This window comes from Vulpes lagopus, chromosome X (assembly GCF_018345385.1).
Source record: "Vulpes lagopus strain Blue_001 chromosome X, ASM1834538v1, whole genome shotgun sequence".
Classification (NCBI taxonomy): domain Eukaryota; kingdom Metazoa; phylum Chordata; class Mammalia; order Carnivora; family Canidae; genus Vulpes; species Vulpes lagopus.
In genome coordinates, this window is record NC_054848.1 from 66,609,897 (window position 1) to 66,626,828 (window position 16,932).

At 37.5% G+C, this 16,932-nt stretch overlaps 1 protein-coding gene across 6 annotated transcripts in view; it reads right to left on the reverse strand.

The window, feature by feature from the left end:
• CHM (CHM Rab escort protein) overlaps positions 1-16,932 on the reverse strand; it is a 248,577-nt gene that overhangs the window by 211,053 nt on the left and 20,592 nt on the right. For all 6 annotated transcript variants that reach the window (XM_041741201.1, XM_041741198.1, XM_041741202.1 and 3 more), the window contains one exon: positions 12,013-12,079. In XM_041741201.1, the coding sequence (XP_041597135.1) occupies positions 12,013-12,079 (67 nt within the window). The remainder of the gene's footprint in view (positions 1-12,012; positions 12,080-16,932) is intronic.

Consider the following 16,932-nt stretch of genomic DNA (forward strand, 5'->3'; position numbering starts at 1 on the left):
ATCCCATCTGAGCATCTCTGATAAGCCCCAAACTCAGCTATTTTGGGGCTGAAACTACAGATGAATCATCAGCTTACTGGACAACTCCATTCATTAAATATCCCTGATTAACTTGAAACTCTACATGTTGAAAAGTTAATTTTATTATCTTTTTCCCACCCCCATGTATATCCTACTGGGCCCCTGCAGTGACTCTTCAAGGTAAGTTGTACACTAGCCACATCTTACAGTTGATGAAAACAACTTGATATAACTAATCATTGTCAGAGTCACTATGTGAATTAGGTCTTTTGACCATCAAGTCCAGTATTTGCATCTATTTTCCAATCCTACAGCTTATCTTGGAGAAAAAGCACAGGCTTTGTTTTCAAATGGACCTGGGTTTAAATCCTGGTTCTTCCCCTAACAGACATGTGACATTAGACAAGCTATTTCAATTCTCTTAATTTGTTTCCTTATCTCCCAAAGGGGAAAAATTATACTTCTTTTAGAGAAAAGCATAAAGAATTAAATAACAATATTTATAAACTACTTAACACAGTACCAACCAAATATTCCATAAATGTTACCTATCATTATTATATCACGTCATCTCTTAATAGTATACAGGTAGAATGCTAGATTAGGTTAAGCAAATTAAAATTACTTTCACTCATAAGTTAGTGCCACAGACATCTTGAGATCTCTTTAACATGAGAGAATATGGAAAGGAGAAAACTAGGGACGCCTGGGTGGCTCTCAGTGGTTGAGCATCTGCCTTTGGCTCAGGGCATGATTCCGGAGTCTGGGATCAAGTCCCACATCAGGCTCCCTGCAGAGAACCCACTTCCCCCTCTGCCTATGTCCCTGCGTCTCTCATGAATAAATAAATAAAACTTTTTTTTTAAAAAAAGGAAAGGTGAAAATTAGGGCAACACTTGATTCTTTAATATCTCATATACATTTTTTCCCACCCCTACAGGAGGCCACTGTTTTTTCCTTTATCTAAATAATAGAAGGTAGAGGACTTCTGCAAGATGGTAACATAGGAAGATCCTCAAATTCATCTCTTCCCAAGTACACACCAAATGTATAGTTACATTTGGATCATTTCCTTCCGAAATATATCTGAAAACTAGATGAGCTGCTTCTCCACAACAATGAATTAAAAAAAAAAAAAACTGCAACCAGATAGTAGGAGAGGCAGAGACACAATCTTGCCAAAACCTTACCTATCCTGATGCTGGGACATGCAATAAAAAGGGATCTCACAAGTCCAGTGCTTTTCAATATGTACATACTACTAAGCAATAACTACTTACTAATCAACAATTATTTAAAGACAAATGGACTAAATTCTCTTTAAAAAAGACACAGAGTTCCTGAAGAATGGATAAAAGCACAAAACCACCTATGGGTGCCTAGGTGGCTCAGTCGATTAAGCGTCTACCTTCAGCTCTGGTCATGATCTCAGGGTCCTGGGACTGAGCCCCACATTGGGCTCCCTGCTCATTGGGGAGTCTGCTTCTCCCTCTCCCCTAACCCCTCCCCTCCCTTGTGCTCTATTTCAAATAAATAAATAAAATATTTAAACAACAACAAAACAAAACACAAGATGATCTACATACTGCATAAAACAGACTCATTTCACAAGGACAAAGACTGAAAGTGAATTAATAAATTATATTAATAAAGTATATTGCATGCAAATGGAAACAAAATGATGCTATAGCTATACTTATATCACACAATTTTATTTTTTAATTTACTTTTTTATTTAAATTCAATTAGCTAACATATAGTGTATCATTAGTTTCAAATGCAGAGTTCAGTAATTCATCACTTGTATATAACACCCAGTGCTCATTACATCACATGCCCTCCTTAATGCCCATCATCCAGTTAGCCCATCTGCCCAACCACCTCCCCTCCAGCAACACTCTGTTTCCTATAGTTAAGAGTCTCTTATGGTTTATCTGTTATTTTTTTGCCCTGTTATTACTTGTTTATTTAAGTTCAATTAATTAATATATATTAGTTTCAGAAGTAAAGGTCAGTAACTCATCAATCTTATAGAATACTCAGTGCTCATTACATCATGTGTCATCCTTAATGTCTATCTCCCAGCTACCCCATTCCCCCAACCCATTCCCCTCCAGCAACCCTGTTTGTTTCCTATGATTAAGAGTCTCATATGATTTGTCTCCCCCTCTGATTTCATCTTATTTTAAAAAATAGACTTTAAAACAAAGAATGTAATAAAAGACCAAGAGGGATACTACATAATGATAAAGGTGTCAATCCAGCAAGAAATTATATACGCACCCACCATGAGAGCACCAAAAGATACAAAGCAAATATTAGCAGACCTAAAGGAAATAATGGCAGCAATACAATAATAGTGAGGGACTAACACCCCACATACACCAATGGATAGATCATCCACACAAAAAATCAAGAAGGAAACATTGGCCTTCTCTAACACATTAGACAAAGTGGACTTAAATGACATATATAGAACATGCATTCATTCCAAAGCAGCAATTCTCAAGTGCATGTGGAATGTTTTGCAAAACAGATCACATATTAAGCCACAAGTCTCAATAAATTTAAGACTAAAATTATATCAAACATCTTTTCCAGCCACAATAATATAAAACTATGAATTACAAGAAGAAAGCTGGAAAAAAATTCACGAATATGTGAAGATTAAACAACATAATACTGAACAACCAATGGGTCAATGAGGATGTCAAAAAATACACTGAGACATGAGGCACCTGGCTGGCTCAGGTGGTGAAGCATATGACAATTGGCCTCAGGGTTCTGGGTTCAAATTCCACATTGAGTGTAGAGGTTACTTTAAAAAAAATAAAATCTTTAAAAAAGAATACACTGAGAGGCAGCAGAAAAATAAATCTAGGAATCAATCCCATTTACAATTGCAACACAAAACTTAAGATACCTAGGAATGAACCTAACCAAAAAGGCAAAGGATCTGTAAGCCAAAAACTATGGAACACTTATGGAAGACATTGAGGAAGACATAAAGAAATAGAAAAACATCCCATACTCATGGACTGGAAGAACATATATTGTTAAAATGTCTATGCTACACAAAGCAATCTACACATCAATTCAATCCCTATCAAAATACCATCAACATTTTTCACAGAGCTGGAACAACTCTAAAATTTACATGGAACCAGAAAAGACCTCAAACAGCCAAAGGAATGTTGAAAACGAAAACCAAAGATGGCAGTATCACAATGCTGGACTTCAACCTCTATTACAAAGAAAGCTATAATCATTAAGACAGTATGGTATTGGCACAAAACACATTGGAACAGAATAAAGAACCCAGACATGGACCCAAAACTATATGGTCAAATATCTTCAACAAAGAATGTCCAATGGAAAAAAAAAAGTCTCTTCGAGAAATAGTGCTGGGAAAATTGGATAGCCACATGCAAAAGAAAGAAACTGGGCCACTTTCTTACAATATACACAAAAACAAACTCAAAATGGATGAAAGAGCTAAATTTAAGATAGGAAACCATCAAAATCCTAGTGGAGAAAACAGGCATCAACCTCTTTGACCTTGGCCACAGCAACTTCTTGCTAGAAAGGTCTTCAAAAGCAAGGGAAACAAAAGCAAAAATGAACTATTGGGACTTCATCAAGATAAAAACTTTTGCACAGCAAAAGAAACAATCAACAAAACTAAAAGGCAACCTACAGAATGGGAGAAGATATTTGCAACTGTCTTATCAGATACAGGGCTAGTATCCAAGATCTGTAAAGAAGTTATCAAACTCAACATCCAAATAACAAGCCAGTCAAGAAATGGGCAAAAGACATGAACAGATACTTCTCCAAAGAAGACATATAAATGAACAACAGACACATGAAAAACATGCTCAACATCATTCAGCATCAGAGAAATACAAATCAAAACCACAATGAGGGGAGGAGGGGCAAGATGGCAGAAGAGTAGGGTCCCCAAATCACCTGTCCCCACCAAATTACCTAGATAACCTTCAAATCATCCTGAAAATCTACGAATTCGGACTGAGATTTAAAGAGAGAACAGCTGGAATGCTACAGAGAAGAGGTCGCACTTCTATCAAGGAAGGAAGATGGGGGGGGGGGGGTGGCGTGGATAAAGAAACAAAAGGCATCCAAGGGGGAGAGGCCCTGCAAGGAGCCAGGCTAAGGCCGGGGTGAGTGCCCCCAGGACAGGAAAGCACTGTCCCAGAGAAGCAGGGGCTTCACCAATCTTCCCAGGCTGAAAGGCCCTCACAAGGAGTTAGAGCAGGACCCCAGGAGGGCGGGGATGCCCTCAGGCTGCCTGGGACACTAACAGACACCTGCTCCCCAGGGAAAGTGCACCAAGCTCCTGAAAGGGCTGCAGGGCATGCACCCATTGACCCAAGAGCAGCTCCTAGGGGCTCGGGCTGCAGCTCCCCAAGAGGGGGCTGGGTGTCCCGGGAGCAGCTCAGAGGCGGCTCAGGCAGAGGAAGAGGCTGCATGTGGAGGCGGCTGCACCGCTCAGGGAGCAGCTCCAAGGGGCTCGGGCGGTGGCTCCCCGGAGTCACAGAGGTGGCTGCACGGACTGACCAGAGCGCAGGCCCTGGAGCACAGGGCTCCGGGACACAGCCCAGGATCCGACCTCCCCCGGGACCCCCCACTCCCAGCCCGGGACAGGCAGAGACCGGGAGGGCACAGGACAGCAAGGACACTCCTGCCCCAAGCTGAGCAGATCAGCAGCCCCGCCGCCGGAGTATCCAGGCCCTGCAGACAGAGAACTCCATAGTTACTGCGGGAGCTGAATCCAGGGCCCCAGAACTGGCCGAGCCACTGTGGTTGTTCCTCCTGCGACCTCATGGGGTAAACAAGCCCCACTGAGCCCAGCACCAGGCAGGGGGGCAGAACAGCTCCCCCAAGTGCTAACACCTGAAAATCAGCACAACAGGCCCCTGCCCAAAAGACCAGCTAGACAGACCAGTTCCAGGGGAAGTCAAGGGACTTAAAGTATACAGAATCAGAAGATACTCCCCCGTGTTTTTGTTTTGCTTTTTGATTTGTTTGCTTCTCCCACCCCTTTTTTTCCTTTCTTTCTTTTTTCTTTTTTTTATTTTTTCCTTCCTATTATCTTTTTTCTTTTTCTTTTCCTTCCTTCTTTCTCTCCTCTCTTTTCCTCCTTTTCCCAAATACAACTTGTTTTAGGCCACTCTGCATTGAGCAAAATGACTAGAAGGAAACCTCACCTCAAAAGAAACGATCAGAAACAGTCCTCTCACCCACAGAGTTACAAAATATGGATTAAAATTCAATGTCAGAAAGCCAATTCAGAAGCACTATTATACAGCTACTGGTGGCTCTAGAAAAAAGCATAAAGGACTCAAGAGACTTCATGCCTGCAGAATTTAGATCCAATCAGGCAGAAATTAAAAATTAATTGAATGAGATGCAATCCAACCTAGAAGTCCTAACGACGAGGGTTAACGAGGTGGAAAAACAAGTGAGTGACATAGAAGACAAGTTGATGGCAAAGAGGGAAACTGAGGAAAAAAGAGACGGACAATTAAAAGACCATGAAGACAGATGAAGGAAAATAAACGACAGCCTGAGGAAGAAAAACCTACGTTTAATTGGGGTTCCCAAGGGTACCGAAAGGGACAGAGGGCCAGAATATGTATTTGAACAAATCCTAGCTGAAAACTTTCCGAATCTGGGAAGGAAAACAGGCATTCAGATCCAGGAAATAGAGAGATCCCCCCTAAAATCAATAAAAACCGTTCAACACCTCGACATTTAATAGTGAAGCTTGCAAATTCCAAAGATAAGGAGAAGATCCTTAAAGCAGCAAGAGACAAGAAATCCCTGACTTTTATGGGGAGGAGTATTAGGGTAACAGCAGACCTCTCCACAGAGACCTGGCAGGCCAGAAAGGGATGGCAGGATATATTCAGGGTCTGAAATGAGAAGAACATGCAACCAAGAATACTTTACCCAGCAAGGTTTTCATACAAAATGGAAGGAGAGATAAAGAGCTTCCAAGACAGGCAGGAACTGAAAGAATATGTGACCTCCAAACCAGCTCTGCAAGAAATTTTAAGGGGGACTCTTAAAATTCCCCTTTAATAAGAAGTTCAGTGGAACAATCCACAAAAACAAGGACTGAATAGATATCATGATGACACTAGACTCATATCTCTCAATAGTAACTCTGAACGTGAATGGGCTTAATGACCCCATCAAAGGCACAGGGTGTCAGACTGGATAAAAAAGCAGGACCCATCTATTTGCTGTCTACAAGAGACTCATTTTAGACAAAAGGACACCTACAGCCTGAATATAAAAGGTTGGAGAACCATTTACCATTCAAATGGTCCTCAAAAGAAGCAGGGGTAGTCATCCTTCTATCAGATAAACTAAAATTTACCACAAAGACTGTAGTGAGAGATGAAGAGGTATATATATCATATTTAAAGAATCTATATCATACTATATCATATTTAAAGAATCTATCCAACAAGGGGACTTAACAATCATCAATATATATGCCCCGAATGTGGGAGCTGCCAAATATGTAAATCAATTAATAACAAAAGTGAAGAAATACTTAGATAATAATACACTTATACGTGGTGACTTCAGCCTAGCTCTTTCTATACTCGATAGGTCGTCTACGCACAACATCTCCAAAGAAACGAGAGCTTTAAATGATACACTGGACCAGATGGATTTCACAGATACCTATAGAACTTTACATCCAAACTCAACTGAATACACATTCTTCTCAAGTGCACATAGAACTTTCTCCAGAATAGACCACATACTGGGTCACAAATCAGGTCTGAACCATATCTGGGGGCATCACAATGCCAAATTTCAGGTTGTACTACAAAGCTGTGGTCATCAAGACAGTGTGGTACTGGCACGAAAACAGACACATAGATCAATGGAACAGAATAGGGAACCCAGAAGTGGACCCTGAACTTTATGGTCAACTAATATTCGATGAAGAAGGAAAGACTATCCATTGGAAGAAAGACAGTCTCTTCAATAAATGGTGCTGGGAAAAGTGGACATCCCCATGCAGAAGACTGAAACTAGACCACTCTCTTTCACCATACACAAAGATAAACTCAAAATGGATGAAAGATCTAAATGTGAGACAAATTCCATTAAAATCCTAGAGGAGGGATCCCTGGGTGGCGCAGCGGTTTAGCTCCTGCCTTTGGCCCAGGGCGCGATACTGGAGACCCGGGATCGAATCCCACGTCGGGCTCCCGGTGCATGGAGCCTGCTTCTCCCTCTGCCTGTGTCGCTGCCTCTCTCTCTCTCTCTGTGACTATCATAAATAAATACAAAAAAAAAAAATCTAAAATCCTAGAGGAAAACACAGGCAACACCCATTTTGAACTCAGCTACAGTAACTTCTTGCAAGATACATCCATGAAGGCAAAAGAAACAAAAGCAAAAATGAACTATTGGGACTTCATCAAGATAAGAAGCTTTTGCACAGCAAAGGCTACAGTCAACAAAACTAAAAGACAACCTACAGAATGGGAGAAGATATTTGCAAGTGACATATCAGAGAAAGGGCTAGTTTCCAAGATCTATAAAGAACTTATTAAACTCAACACCAAAGAAACAAACAATCCAATCATGAAATGGGCAAAAGACATGAAGAGAAATCTCACAGAGGAAGACATAGACATGGCCAACATGCACATGAGAAAATGCTCTGCATCACTTGCCATCAGGGAAATACAAATCAAAACCACAATGAGATACCACCTCACACCAGTGAGAATGGGGAAAATTAACAAGGCAGGAAACAACAAATGTTGGAGAGGATGTGGAGAAAAGGGAACCCTCTTCCACTGTTGGTGGGAATGTGAACTGGTGCAGCCACTCTGGAAAACTGTGTGGAGGTTCCTCAAAGAGTTAAAAATAGACCTGCCCTACGACCCAGCAATTGCACTGTTGGGGATTTTCCCCAAAGATTCAGATGCAATGAAACGCCGGGACACCTGCACCCCAGTGTTTCTAGCAGCAATGTCCACAACAGCCAAACTGTGGAAGGAGCCTCGGTGTCCATCGAAAGATGAATGGATAAAGAAGTTGTGGTCTCTGTATAAAATGGAATATTACTCAGCCATTAGAAATGACAAATACCCACCATTTGCTTCAACGTGGATGGAACTGGAGGGTATTATGCTGAGTGAAGTAAGTCAATTGGAGAAGGACAAACAGTGTATGTTCTCATTCATTTGGGGAATATAAATAATAGTGAAAGGGAATATACGGGAAGGGAGAAGAAATGTGTGGGAAATATCAGATAGGGAGACAGAACATAAAGACTCCTAACTCTGGAAAACAAACTATTGGTCATGCAAGGGGAGGAGAGCGAGGAATGGGGGTGAATGGGTGACGGGCACTGAGGGGGGCACTTGACGGGATGATCACTGGGTGTTATTCTGTATGTTGGCAAATTGAACACCAATAAATAATAAATTGTTTAAAAAAAACGTTGCATTTTGCCTGCCTTTAGCATCTAATACTGACATGATATAAAAGGAGATTATGCAGAAAAAAAAAACCATAATTGGATACCATCTTATATCAGTCAGAATGGCTAAAATTTACAACTCAGGGAACAACAAATGTTGGAGAGGATCCAGAAAAAGGGGAACCATCTTACACTGTTGGTGGGAATGTGAACTGGTGCAGCGATTCTGGAAGAGCAGAGTATGGAAGTTACTCTCCATACTAAAGTTAAAACTAGAACTACCCTACAACCCAGCAACTACACTATTAGGTATTTATCCAAAGGATACAAACAGTTATTTGAAGGCACACATGCACCCCAACGTTTATGACAGCATTGTTCACCACAGTGGCCAATATATGGAAAGAGACCAAATGTCCATCAATAGATGAATGGATAATTAACAGGTGGTACGTATATACAATGGCAGTATTACTCAGCCATCAAAAAGAATGAATCTTGCCATTTGCAATGATGTGGATATAACTAGAGGGTATTTTACTCAACCAAGTAAGTCTGAGAAAGACAAATATCATGGGATTTCACTCAAATGTGGAATTTAAGAAACAAAACAGATAAATACAGGAGAAGGGAAAGAAAAATAGGAAGAAAACAGAGACGGAGACAAGCCATAAGAGACTCTTAACTATAGGAAACAAAGAGAGGGTTGCTGGAGGGGAGATGGGTGTGGGGATGGGGTAACTGGGTGATGAGCATTAAGAATGGCACTTGATGGAATGAGCACTTGGGTGTTATGCAACTGATGAATCATTAAATTCTACCTCTGAAACTAATAATACACTACATGTTAATTAAATTGAATTTAAATTTTAAAAATAGTAAAAAAAAAAAAAAAGAATACATTGAGACACATGAAAATAGAAATATACCAAAATCTATGGGTTGTAGCAAGCTGTTCTATGAAAAAAATTTATACAGATATAGGCCTACCTAAAGGAACAAGAAAAATCTCGAACAATCTAACATTGCAACTAAAAGAACTAGAAAAAAAAAAAAAAAGCAAAGCTCAAAGTTAGTAGAAAGACGAAAATAATAAAGATCAAAGCAGGGGGATGCCTGGGTGGCTCAGCGGTTGAACATCTGCCTTCAGCTCAGGACAAAATCCCAGAGCTTTAGGATTGAGTCCCAAATTGTGCTCCCCGCAGGGAGCCTGCTTCTCCCTCTGCCTATGTCTCTGCCTCTCTCTGTGTCTCTCATGAATAAATAAATAAAATCTTTTTAAAAAATAAAAAGATCAGAGCAGAAATAAATGAAATAGAAACTAAAAGGACAACAGAAAAGAGAAGTGAAACAAAGAGCAGGTTCTTTAAAAAGATAAACAAAACTGACAAACATTTAGCAAGATTCACTAAGGAAAAAAGTAAGCTCAAATAAATTAAATCAGGAGTGGAAGAGAAGTTACACCTATATACCACAGAAATAAAACGGATAAGAAACTACTAAGAAAAATTACATACTACATATATGAAACTGCTATAAAAATTAAGATATTGGACAACAGAGAATAAATGGATAAATTCCTAGAAACTTACAATCTTCCAAAACTGAACCATAAATAAATAGAAAATCTGAATAGGCCAATTTCTTTCTTTTTAAGATTTTATTTATTTATTCATGAGCTATAGAGAGAGAGGCAGACACAGGCAGAGGGAGAAGCAGCATCTTCTCAGGGAGCCCCAATGCAGGACTGGATCCCCAGGTTCCGGGATCACGCCCTGAGCCAAAGGCAGACATTCAACCACTGAGCCACCCAGACATCCCTTGAACAAATCAATTTCTAATAAAGAGATTGAATCAGATTAAAATAAAAAAAACTCCCAACAAACAAAACCCCCAAAACAGATGACTTCACAGATGAATCCTACCAAAATTCAAAGAGAACACCTATCATTCTCCAACTCTTCCAAAAACTTAAATAGGAGAAAGCTGCCAAACTCATTTTATGAGATCACAATCACCCTTATACCAAAATCAGTCAAGGATCTACCATGAGAAGCAAAGAAAAGAGAAGAGAGAAGAAAAAAGAAATTATGGACCAGTATTCCTGATGAACATAGACACAAAAATCCTCAACAAAATAAGAGCAAACCAAATTCAACAATACATTAACATGGTAGTATACCATGATCAAGTGGGACTTCCAGAAGTATAAGGATGGTTCAACATCCACAAATCAATTAAAATGATACACGTATTAACATTATGAAGCATAAAAATATAAACATCTCAAAAGATGTAGAAAAATTATTTGGTGAAATCAACCTCCATTTATGATTACAGAACTCCCAACAAGTTGGATACATACGGAATATACCTCAAAACAACAAAGGTCTTATGTGACAAGCCCACAGCAAAAATCATACTCAGGTGAAAACCTAAAATCTTGTCCTTTAACATCAAGAACAAGACAAGAATGTTCACTATTGCCACTTTTATTCAACATAGTATTGAAGTCCTAGCCAGAGGAATTAGGCAAGAAAAAAGATTATTGGTTGCTGAGGGGTGGAAGTTTGGGGAGGGGTGTAAAATAGGGAATCAAGAGGCACAAACTTCCAATTATAAAATAAGTCATGGGGATGTAATGTACAGCATGATGACTATAATCAGTAATGCTGTATTGCAAATTTCAAAGACTAAGAAAGTAAATCTTAAAAGTTCCCATCACAAGAAAATATAAGGTCTTAATTTTGGTAACAGATAGTAACTAGACTTATTGTGGGGATACTTCCCAATGCATAAAAGTTTCCAATCATTATGTCATACACCTGAAACTAAGATAATGTTGTAGGTCAAATATACTTGAATAACATAGAAAATTATGAAGCCCAAAATACAATAACACATACAGATTGTGTACACCCTCGCACTTATGTAAGAAAGCAAGTGTGAAGTTTCCAAGTTTCTTGGATAATTATCACTTAAAAAACAAAGTCACTTCTCCCTCTGCCTGTGTCTCTGCCTCTCTCTCTCTCTCTGACTATCATAAAATTAAAAAAAAATAAAATAAATTTATAAAAAAAAAAAAAAGGGATCCCTGGGTGGCGCAGCGGTTTGGCGCCTGCCTTTGGCCCAGGGCGCGATCCTGGAGACCCGGGATCGAATCCCACATCGGGCTCCCGGTGCATGGAGCCTGCTTCTCCCTCTGCCTGTGTCTCTGCCTCTCTCTCTCTCTCTCTGTGACTATCATAAAATAAAAAAATAAATAAATAAATTTATAAAAAAAAAGTCACTAATGAGAAAAAAATTATGCTATGTTTAGTTAATTCTTAAAACATCACTATTTCACAGAGTACAAATGTAAAACTTGTATTTTATATATTTCACATATTTTCAGTGAAAATACATTTTTCTCAGTTTATACATGACATATATAGACTTGTGTGTATTGAAATTGCAATTTTGTATACAGATATTTACAAACTATTAAATGCTACCACTGATAAACTTACGAATCAACATGCAGAACCCTCTGGCCACTTCTTGAACATGCAGCTGCAATGATGGACTCAGGCAAACCTATAAAAACACAGGCCTATATCACTTAGAATGTAGAAAAAATACATATATATATGAAAATATATGAACATTACACAAATAGTTCAATGCATGACATCACTGTATAAAAAAGTTTAACAAAAGACGCTTATCCTCGTATTAAAAATTATAACGTTTATACTATTATACCATTGGATATTTGTTAAAAGAATACAACTTATACTAAAATTTTTATTATGTGGAAGAGATATATTTTTTAAATCAAGCACTTAGGGGCATCTGGGTGGTTCAGTCGGTTGGACATCTGCCTTTGGCTCAGATCATGGTCCCAGGGTCCTCAGATCGAGTTCCATGTCAGGTTCCCTGATGGGTGGAGAGCTTGCTTCTCCCCCTGCCTCTGTCACTCTCCCTGCTTATGTTCTCTCCCTCAAATAAATAAATAAAATCTTTAAGAAAAAAACTCAAGCACTTAAATTTTTATATGCATATTTCCATAAATGAGCAACTATTAAAATATTATTCATTTAGCACTGTTATTTAGGAGCTATGTTCATACATTAGCTCATCTCATTTTCTAAACTGCACTGAGAAAGAAGCATCATTGGCATAGAAAAGACATACTGACATGCCAATATGTTAACTTATTGTCCAATGCTTTAACATCCTTTTTTCTATTGTTGCAATCTGAAACCAAATCTAACTCCAAAGCCACACAGTGTTTATGAGGAGGAATAGCACACATTTTTCATTTAAAGCAATAAGTTAGCTAGTTTAAAAAGAGGCCATTCATTGAGACCTGAAACCATAAAACTCCTAGGAGAAAATAAAGGCAGTAATTCTATGGAATATTACAAAGCCATAAAAAAGGATGAGATCACACAATTTGCAATAACATGGATGAGCCTAGAGGGCATTATGCTAAGTGAAATCAGTGAGATAAAGAGAAATACCACATGATTTCACTTATACACAGAATCTAAGAAACAAATGAATAAACAAACAAAAAGCAGAATCAGACCCTATAAATACAGAGAACAAATGGACGGTTGCCTGAAGGGAGAGGAGGTGTGTGGAGGCATGGGCAAAATGTGTGAAAGGGAATGGAAGATATAGGCTTCCAGTTATAAGGAATATTATAAATGATATTTTAATAGCACTGTATGATGACAGATGATAGCTATAACTTGTGATAAGCATGGCATAATGGATAGAGAAGCTGAATCACTATGTTGTACAACTGAAAATAATGTAACTATTGTCTAAATGAATGCATGAATGAAGAAGAAAATACTATTTTTTAAAAAAGAGGCCATTTACAAGATACATTATCTCACTTTCTGGCTAATATAACAGTTTGGAAAAAAAACATTAATGTTTTGGAACCAAACTGAGCCATACCACAAAGTTGGTTATCATAAAGGGAAAATATATATTACTACTACAAGTACTAACAAAAAAAAATCATAAATCACCAAAGAATGATTTCATAACAAAAACATTTCAGATGTTCACCATAGTTGGTACCCTATATTGTACATTCAAGACTGTTCCATAACTTTTTATTGTAAGATCTACCATTTCAGTAGAAGCTATTAAGAATCATTTATATCAGTCAGACAAAGCACATTTTGAAGTTTAGTGCAATTCTGTAGCGCATCACTGACTCACTACAATGAAGCACTCTGAATCTCTTCAATTTTTAGTAGTAGAAAAGAAACAGCACCTTTTTTTGTCAAGGGTTTAAACTACTCAAGGATTTCAAGAAAAGGGAACAGCTATCTTCCTTATGTAAAAAGCAATATGTGTATGGAAGTAATTGATACAATCTAGCTAAAAACCTCATTAAAACACAAGCTCCAGCTGCATTCACAAAAGAACTAGAGTTCTCCAGTGGCTTACAGTGTTTGGTTGAAAAATAAAGTTCTGACCAAATGTACTGAAGACAGCCATTAATATCAATTACTGGAAATAAGCCATCATAAACTTTCAACCTTTATTTAGATAATAATTCAAAGAGAAAACACAGTAAGAATTTGTGGTGTAGAAGGAACTAGAAGAAAGAAAGTTTTAAATAGTTAAGCATACTTAGTTCTTCAAACAGTTAAAACTCTATTGTTCTAAAGTCTTTTACCTTAAGACTATCTGAATTTTTTACACCTAAAGAAATAACTTTTCTTATTAATGAAACACAGTCACTATGGTACTTTAAAAGCTGCCAAACATCTAAGTTTAAAAGGACAATTGGAAAGAAATATTTGGGAAGTAAAATTAATATGTTAAAGCATGTAATAATGACAGCATTAATAATATACCACCAAACATTAGCATAGGGCTTTATGGTTCACAATATCTTTTCACATACATTACCTCATTTAGTCCTCATTATAATCCTGGGAGGCAGACATTATTCATGTGAGAAAATGGGGTAAGAAAGATTAAATAACTTGCTAAAGATCAAATAATTCAGTAATTTGATATCTCAAATTCCAATTACCATGGTAAATTCACTCCATCTTGGAGATGATTCTGAGAATGAGGATTCAAGGGAAGAACAGCGGCATAAGGAAATGGGCATGGTCTCAATCAGAAAGGCCTAAGCTTGAATCTTAATTTTGCTGCTTAACTAGCTATGTAACTTCAGGCAAGTCACTTGCTATCTCTGAGCTTTTGTTTCTTTGTCCATCAATGGGAATACTACCATTTACCTCATAGGACCATTAAGTTGTTAGAGGGTACTTGCTCTATAAAAACTATCTATTATTGTTCAGTAAAGAATTTTAGAAACAATACATTTTCATCTAAATACTACTCCAAACATACACCTACTTTTACCAGATGCCAACTCCAATGACAAGCAATAACAAAATTACTCCCCTATCTGGCTCTATTAGCTGTTATTCTGGATAGGCAAATAAATATGCATGTGGTTTTTTTCCATGGCTGCAAGCAACAGTCAAAGGTCATGTCTCTGGCTGACAGAGCAAAGCCAAGGACAGATTGCAATGATGAATATGATTGGAGTCCAAATACACAACACTAAAATAACTATTATTTGTGTTTTCCCTTAATACTTCTACCCAAACATTCCACACTAGTTTGTGAAATTGATAGGCTGTTCCTACATTAGATGGCAAGAGCTATTATCTTCATGCTGAAAAAGGTTAAAACAACAGACTAATAATAGTAATGTCTTCCCAGATCTCGTATTTCTTCCCATCCATTCAATAAACAGAGTTAGTTCCTTGAACAAAGGAAGCATTTAGTAGATTCTCTATAAATATTTGTTGAAAAAAGAAAGAAAAAATAGGGAAAGGGAAGATAAAGAGGGATGAAGCAGACTGACAGATGGTGAGAAAAAAAAAGATAAGATTAAGACAATTCCTAGCCCAAAAAAGCTCAGAGTCTAAAGAACAAGAATTTAAAGGGATTAAAATAATAATTAAAACTATTATAGGAACACAATGGAAAGATGCATTCCCTCAGTGGAGCAGTCACTGAAAGCTCAAAAGAGCAGATAACACTAGCTGCATCTTTCAGGATCTGTAATAAGGCAACTGTAGAAGGAAAAGGTGAAAGAAAAAAGGAAAGTGGAAGAGAGTATTCCTGGCAAAGGGTGAAGGGAGAACCAAAAGGTGATGTTCAAAAAAAGGGTATTTATTTGGAACCAGACTGTGGGATCTGAACTTGGAACCTGTAAGCAACAGGGAATCCTGAAAGGATTTTAACCAGAACAGCATGGTGAAATCAGTATTTCAGAAAAAAATAACTCTAGTAACAGCATGAAGGATGAACTTGTATAAAATTGGAGTTTTAAGTTTCAGGGTTTTTTTTCCTTAATTACTGTTTAGCAGAAGTTAACATATTTAAACTTCTTGGTCTTATCGATAAATTAGCAAAATAAGATAACTGCTTAAATTCATATTTATAAGCTCGATTTTAATAGCATTTAAACCCTTGACTGACTTAAAAATGAAACCTTTTTTAATACTTGGCACCATAAAAAGTTGAACTGCTTCTGAATCATTACTCAAATTCACACAATGTCCTATGAGATATTTATACAAAACGTGCGTAAGTTTGCAATGAATTATATAGTCGCTTCCCACAAGGAAAAACCAGATGTAAGTCAGAAACAGAAAACCTAAATCAGGGTCAAATCACAAAGCATTACACTGGAAACACATTGTAAATATATATGAATACAAATATACAAGCATGATGTTTTCAACTACAATATGGGAATAATAATGTATCTCATAGGAATGTAGGGGAGGAACAGGTACAAAATAATATAAAACACACAGTGCCTCCTAGCATATCACTGACATTCAACAAATACCCGTTCTGTTACCTTCTCTTCGAACTCCTCCAATAAGATTAGTTATTCGAAGAGGAGGAAAAGGAAAAACACACTAGTTTACTACTATTTACTTAAGTTATCTTCAAAGATCTAAAAGCTTAAAAGCTTTTTAAAAAGAAGTCCAGTAGCCTCTTCTATATGTACATTACAGGTTTTTTCTCTATGTTCACTAAAGAAGTTCAAACAGGATCCATTTAAATGTTCCACATTATTAAATATGATTATTAAATTCATTTGTGAGGCCGTATCGAATAACCCTGCCAAAAGATTGTAGGAAAAATATTTAACTCTGATTCAAGACCAACAACTTTTCCTGGCAAGTCATTTTTATCAAACCACACAAGTAAATACTAGGTATTAAATCAGCATTTCATTAGTTTTTAATGGGGGAAATTAAGATTTGTTACTTCATGTCCTGTTCAACTGAGATTCTGTATAAAGTTGACAGCTAGAAAAAATACATTAGAAGCTTATGGAATGTTACATAATCATACATACAAGCACGTATAGTCCC